The following is a 6,821-nucleotide window of genomic DNA, read 5'->3' on the forward strand; positions in this document are numbered from 1 at the left end:
GAACACACCAAAATCACTGTCATTTTACCAATTGAAAAGTCAGGCCCTGGACCAAACACACAATAAGATAAACCAGCAGCCAGCACAAGGAAATGTAGTTGTCTATACTCTCATTGAGTTTTTCACTGACCTTTGGCCAGTTATTAAGTGCCCTAATCACTGCCGACGAGAATTTGTTCCTGAAGCAGATGGTTTGCTCTGGGAGCCTAATGGTGTGCCTCCAACTCGGTACAACATCATCATAGCTGTGCTCTGTCAACTGGTACTGATGTGAAACAAATGGGAAGTGTTTACTGATGTATGATGGTCCATAAACAGTCATGCATTCAGATCCGATAAAATATGAGCTAGTGAGCCTGAGGAAACACATCAAGTTGTTTTAGGAGAGAGGTGCAACATCCCTCTTTGGTTGATATTAGTCCTCTATGGCCTTTTATTGGCAGAAATGAAAATGACTGTCCTAACTTTGTAATGAACACAGACAGTTAGGATACTCAATACTGCCAGTGACAGGCTTAGTGTGAACCGATAACTATTTACTATTTCCATCTCTAAGGTTGACTGGTTCCTTTTCCCTGGTCACCTGTCACAGTTCAGTGGTAAAAAAGGACTTGGGAGAGGATTTTGATATGTTTTCAGAGGTGATGGAAGTGCCAAGTGCCAACAGCTGGGCCTGTGTGGGCAACAGTGCTTGTGTCACAATGGCAGCTGCCTCTTTAGGGACAGGATGGCAAAAATGTATGCCTGTGTAGACCGGCCTCTGCCATCCTTCCCCAGCTCTGCCGCCTGTTAACATTCAAGTCAAGCTGGCATCACTCCACTATACCATATATCCTTATAGGCATACAGCGCACTAAGGTAGTAGTCTAAATAGAACCCAAGATTTATACTGTATAAGAGAAAGTGTTATGATTGACTTAAAGGGATAGTACTAGAGCAGGTGAATGAGTTATAAGAGCACACGTTCTTGTTGCAACGGTGAGGAATAGCTCACTAACTCAATGTGTCAACCATCTGTTAATTTTAGGATATAATTTTTATATGAAAAGAGCCCTACATGGTTTTTAAAGGGAGCCAGTGACACCCAGTGGACAGAAGAACCTGCATCTACCTCATGAAGCAAAGTACAATTAACAAAATAGCAAATGCACCATGGATGTGACCTTATGATATAGCTTTATAAGCATTCAACAAACTGATATGCAATCAGTAAAAAGACAAGACATTTGCTTACGGTGTATGTAGAAAATGTATTCAAAACATGTCATATCTATAAAATCTCTCTCAAAAAAAATGGATTCATAATCATTTTTGACAAACATAGATCCTTAATTGAGAAACTTAAGGAATCCTAACCATATCTCTTCTTATACTCTTGAAGGCACCATAGATGTGCAGTTAGACCATCTCAGACTTTGACGAGTCCGTTGAAGTATTCTTCCAGGATGCCCTCCACCTCCTCCTCTTTGTAGTCTCGCACCTGGAACAGGGACCCGTCAACCGCCCCTCTGATCATGGCAGACAGTGCTGGACATGGGTAGAGAAGCCATATCATATAAGCTCAGTAGGCATAAAAGACTGGAATATGATCAAATCAACATCAAGTTGTGATGGTCTCAAATGTGGGATTGTTTAAAGCTTGCTGTGATATGTGTTATTGAATTCATGTGTTATTGTATTATGATAATTTCTCTCAAAGTCAAACTGTAATCTTACATTTTCCAGAGGAGGGCCGGAAAAGACAGAGGATTTTCTTGTGCATGTCCAGTGCCCTTCCCAGCTCATACCCAACTCCAAGAGAGGGCTGTGTCACTTCAGCTATTATCACTGACATTAGAGAAGAGCAATGTTTAGATGGAAACATTGTGTAGTAGCAAACACTACTAACTTGTCTTGCAACATGGGTATAGATTAGTCACTTTCCGCAATGGGTAACTTTTTTAGCAAGAACAAGAGCTAATATTTAAATACTGTAGGAGTAGCATTTATACACCTTTGCTATTCTGAAATAAATCGCTTTCAATGAATAGTGACAGAGTAGATGCACATATTATAAACAAGACAACAGATATTTAAATATTTTCATCCTACGGCAAACTCGTCCTGACTCGTTCTTACCATCAGACATCATAAGCCATTCCATATCTCGGTCATGGATAAATGTATCGCCGCTCTGCACAGCATCCTCACCTAGGACAGTCAAGATGCAAGGTTCAAGTAAATGTTGACGAGTTCATGACCACCACAGTACAAATTCTAGTCACAATGAAGAAAAAAAAATAGTTTCATAAAACGTAACAGTCCAGCAAACGACAAGCAAGTTGAGCTCATGCTGGTATCCAAATCTACAAATTATTTACAGGGAAGACACCGTCTGTGGTAAAGAACGTGGCTCACCTTTCTCTGACAGATCACAGTGACTCACGTGCTCCGTCAGAACTTCTCCATATTGCTGTAGTTTCTGCACAATTTTCTGATAAATAACCACATCCTGTCTTCCTCCACGAATACTGCCACAGAAGTAAATTTGCATAGCTTTCCTTTTAGCTTGCTAATTTATAGGTAGGTGTCTGAAAACGTTTTTGATTGAGTCGAGTGAAAATGATGCCTAAAAAAAAAAATCCAGTGTCCACTAGATAGCACAGCCACAAAGTCAAATGGTTTATATCGTAAAAATGTATGATTTTTTTTTTGTGTTGCTTTTTGTCTTGATTTAAGGTTAGGGCACAAGGTTAGCAATGCGGTTAAGGTTTAAGTTACGGTTAGGGTTAGTTTTAAAATGACATTTTAAGAAGATTCTTCGCAGAAATGGGAGGGGTTTATAACTTTGTGGCTATGGTAACTAGTGATGACCCCACAGTGTGTGATTAGCTAACCCGTGCATCGTGTCCTTTCGCCTTTTGGCGCCATCTCGTGGCACACATGCTGGCGCCAAAACGTGAACGCGATGACGTCAAATCCGCCTCGATTTCCGTTTCGTTGATTTACAGGAACAGGAACGTCTACAGTGACTTGGTGGCCCAAAAACATTGAGGAAAATATAACTGTCAAGGTTAGTGAAATTAGATGTTATTGTTACACACACCGATATATATGTTCAAAAGGTTTATAATACTCTCACATGGGGTGTTTCCCTCATTGGGCAGTCTGAATCTATATCCTTTGCTAGCTAGTCGTTTAGCTAAATTGCTAACGTTAGCTAGCTGACGTTGTTAGCTTGCAGGCTATCTACATCAGTTTATTTAGCTATTAGATAACAGCAGGTGAGTAGGTGGAGGTCCGCTACTCTAAACTATATATCTGTCTCCATGTTCGTGCATTATTCGCTTCGTGTCAATGTAGTTAGCTAGCTAACGTTACCTCGTTAGAAAGTCATTTTATTCGTCACTTTCTTCGTAAACAGCAGAAGTGCTTACGGTTAGAGAAAGCAAATACATAAATAATATAAAATAACGAATATAATAATAAATACACAATGAGTTACGATAACTTGGCTATGTACACGGGGTACCAGTGTCGAGTCGATTTTTTTAACTAGGCAAGCCAGTTAAGAATAAATTATTATTTACAATGACGGCCTACCAACATGCCTCCTGCAGGGGCGGGCGCTGGGATTAAAAATAAAATACAAAATATAGGACAAAACACATCACGACAAGAGGGACAACACTACATAAAGAGACCTAAGAAGACAACATATCATTGCAGCAACACATGAAAACATAGCATGGTAGCAACACAACATGGTAGCAGCACAAAACATGGTACAAACATTATTGGGTACAGACAACAGCACAAAGGGCAAGAAGGTAGAGAAGTGCAGGGTTACGAGGTAATATATCAAGATATGTACATATATCTAAGAATAAAGTGATTAGACAACAGTAGTAGCGTATGTAACGCGTAAAAAGGTCAATGCAGATAGTCCGAGTAGCTGTTTGGTTAACTATGGCTTGTGGATAGAAGCTGCACAGGGTACTGTTGGTTCCAGAATTGGTGCATCAGTACCACCATGCAGTAGCAAAGAGAACAGTCAAGGACTTGTGTGTTACAAACTTTAATACAAGCCAAATGTCCCTAGTTCCATAATAAACATCCATTGCAAAATGATAAGCCACAGGTAGACAGCAAGTACTGTATATAACTGCTGTGTTGATATGCCATTTCTACCCCTCACTCACGCACTCTCCCCCAGCCAGGGCTTGTGCCTGATTCCGGTGTCCGTGAATGGAAGTGGAGATAGCATTCGAGATGGGTCCTGAGAGAATCTTACCAAACTCTGAGGAGGAGCTGGGCCAGGAGCGGCCGTCAGATGGTGGAGTGGGCGGGGAGTGGAGTGGAGAGGACATGGAGGAGGGCGGTGTGGGAGATGATGAGGAGGAGGATGATGGAGGTTACTATTACCAGCCACTAAACCAGGACCCTGATGGACTAAATGCTGCACCTGGAGATCAGCCTGAGGATATGCCCCCAGTAGCAGAGCAACTGCATGAAGTCCAGGAGAGAATAGAGGTATCTAACCCAATGTTCTGAATATGATCTATGCAGTATTTCAATCGGTGTCATGTATTTATCATTTGGACAAAAGTCAGTAAAATGTCAATTGTCATTGCTTGTTGAGACATTGATGAAACTTAATTGATTCCTCCACAGTCAATGGGCTTACATCTTCCCCAGCCCCCTCCCCTAGACAGTGATGAGGAGGAGGAGCCAGAAGGAGCCTCTGCCCTGAGCAGCGCAGCCTCCATCCCCATGGATGAAGGTGAGGATCCAGTCTTGCTTAGTTCATCCATAGTACCCAAACATACAGGGGATGCTCATACAGCCTTAGAACTGACCATAGCTATTACTACTCCTTTATGGTATTGCTCATTAAGTTGCCATGTAATGCTCACTCTCAATGTAATGCTTTGTACTTATGTCCACTCCTAAAGACCACGTGGAGCTGGTGAAGAGGACCATGGCAGCAGTGGCCCTGCCCTCTCTGGCTATCCCAACCTGGGCTCAGGAGATCTCTGACGACCAATGGAAGGACATGGTCCAACAGACACTCCAGACTCGCCAAAGCTCTGGAGGCCTGATGCTAGAGCGCAAATAAGACTGAATGGGCCTCCTTCCCACAGTCTGTCTAACTGTGCCATGCATTTCACCATCACATTTACCTCAGGGGAGTCTGAGCTGAGCTCCTCTGAGCGGGTCATGAGTTCTAGGTGTCTCAAATCTCAAGTTCCAATTCCTATTAGATTAAGATATCTCTCCTAAATGTGTTTGATAGGAGCCTCTGGGTACTCACTACTTCTAAGGGCGGCAGGTAGCTAGTAACTGAAAGGTTTCTGGTTCAAACCCCAAGCCGACTAGGTGAAAAGTCTCTGTGCCCTTTGAGCAAGGCACTTAAAACAAATTGCTCCTGTAAGTCACTCTTGATAAGAGCATCTGCTGAATGACTAAAATGTAAACATTTACTTGGTATTTGTAAAGTTTAATGTGAATGAGGTCAAATGAATGAGTATAGTATATTTGTCTCTCAGATCATGCAAACTCTTACTGCTTCTGGAAGGAAGAACTTGAATCAATGTACAGCAGTTTAAAGTATAATGAGGCTCAATGGTTATGACAGGTAAAGCCAATTGGCCTTGAGAACAGAAACACTACTCTACGTGAACTAGGAGTTCCCCCACCCTAAGCTTTTTGAAACGTTCCAGTGTACAGTCATACCACCTTTCCAACACCAGATCGCCTTTGTTTATTTTTGGGTGGTGATTACCATATTGCAATACTGTTTAATCATTGTCTTTGTTGAGCATAATATATATATATATGGGCATCCATAGGAAATGAACAATAAAAATGTCCCCCGTCTCGTAACGTTAATTTCCTGGGGACCCAAAGGGGTGCACATTTTAGAGACCTGATTCCACTCATATGTTTCTGATGAATGGAATCGGGTGTGTACTGTTAGGGTAAAAACACATGTGCACCCCTTTGGGTCCCCAGGATGATGGATATTGACTTGTTTTGTGTGTGAGGGCAACATATTTCCAAACTCGATGGATGTCAAACATGTCCACTTTATTTTTTGCCTTTTTCTTTTGTTCTGTACATACATGAACATCTGTACAAAATGATTTTCATACTATGTAATGCTCTAACTAATTAAAGTACAACCTATGTACATATGACCTGGAAGGCAATTTAAGATTAGTGTCAGAACTGGACGGGGTGGAGCAAGACCCTTTGCTTCAAAATGTAATCTTCAGTTTGTGTGGCTGCTGGACAAACTAAGCACAGTTCCATGTCATCACTTGACACCCAGCAATGGCATTTAGTGTACAGTAACAATGCTACCTCTTAGCGAGTCTGGAATGTCTCAACAGGTACCTTTTGGAAGCATGGTCAGTAGGAATGTATGTGCCTTGTTCAGTCAGGTAAGAGAACAGTTACATTCATTCTATTATTATGAACTAATATTTTAAATGATATAGAAACGTCTCATGTACAGCTAACTTTTTCAAACCTCACCAGAAAAATACAATTTAGAGAATGGTTCTTTGGATTTGCCAAATCTTCTCTGCGGCAGGGTAGCCTAGTGGTTAGAGCGTTGGACTAGTAACCGAAAGATTGCAAGTTCGAATCCCCAAACTGACAAGGTACAAATCTGTCGTTCTGCCCCTGAACAGGCAAGCCGTCATTGAAAATAAGAATTTGTTCTTAACTGACTTGCCTAGTAAAATTAAAAATAAAATAAAAAATTTAATCTGAGCCGATGAGATTTGTTCCACGCAGGGTGAGTGTAGAGGTTATCGCTACTTTGAAAACTGAGC

General features: G+C 41.4%; 2 protein-coding genes across 3 annotated transcripts; one reads left to right on the forward strand and one right to left on the reverse strand.

The window, feature by feature from the left end:
• Positions 1-1,159: 1,159 nt before the first annotated feature.
• On the reverse strand, positions 1,160-2,749 carry dnph1 (2'-deoxynucleoside 5'-phosphate N-hydrolase 1). The gene is made up of 4 exons (XM_024424588.2): positions 2,398-2,749; positions 2,119-2,190; positions 1,717-1,827; positions 1,160-1,527 (listed from the first exon to the last, which is right to left on the reverse strand). Exons 1-4 carry the CDS (start codon positions 2,531-2,533, stop codon positions 1,409-1,411), a joined length of 438 nt encoding a protein of 145 aa, XP_024280356.1. The 5' UTR covers positions 2,534-2,749; the 3' UTR covers positions 1,160-1,408.
• Positions 2,750-2,894: 145 nt separating this feature from the next.
• mea1 (male-enhanced antigen 1) lies at positions 2,895-6,179 on the forward strand. Of its 2 annotated transcripts, none has more exons than XM_024424586.2 (4): positions 2,895-3,052; positions 4,196-4,512; positions 4,654-4,762; positions 4,935-6,179. In XM_024424586.2, the coding sequence occupies exons 2-4, from the start codon at positions 4,228-4,230 to the stop codon at positions 5,096-5,098; spliced, it is 558 nt and encodes a 185-aa protein (XP_024280354.1). In that variant the 5' UTR covers positions 2,895-3,052; positions 4,196-4,227; the 3' UTR covers positions 5,099-6,179. The 2 variants fall into 2 exon arrangements, with proteins under 2 accessions (XP_024280354.1, XP_024280355.1); XM_024424587.2 differs by having other exon boundaries at positions 2,954-3,052; positions 4,200-4,512.
• Positions 6,180-6,821: the final 642 nt, after the last annotated feature.

Source organism: Oncorhynchus tshawytscha, linkage group LG06, assembly GCF_018296145.1.
Source record: "Oncorhynchus tshawytscha isolate Ot180627B linkage group LG06, Otsh_v2.0, whole genome shotgun sequence".
Lineage (NCBI taxonomy): Eukaryota > Metazoa > Chordata > Actinopteri > Salmoniformes > Salmonidae > Oncorhynchus > Oncorhynchus tshawytscha.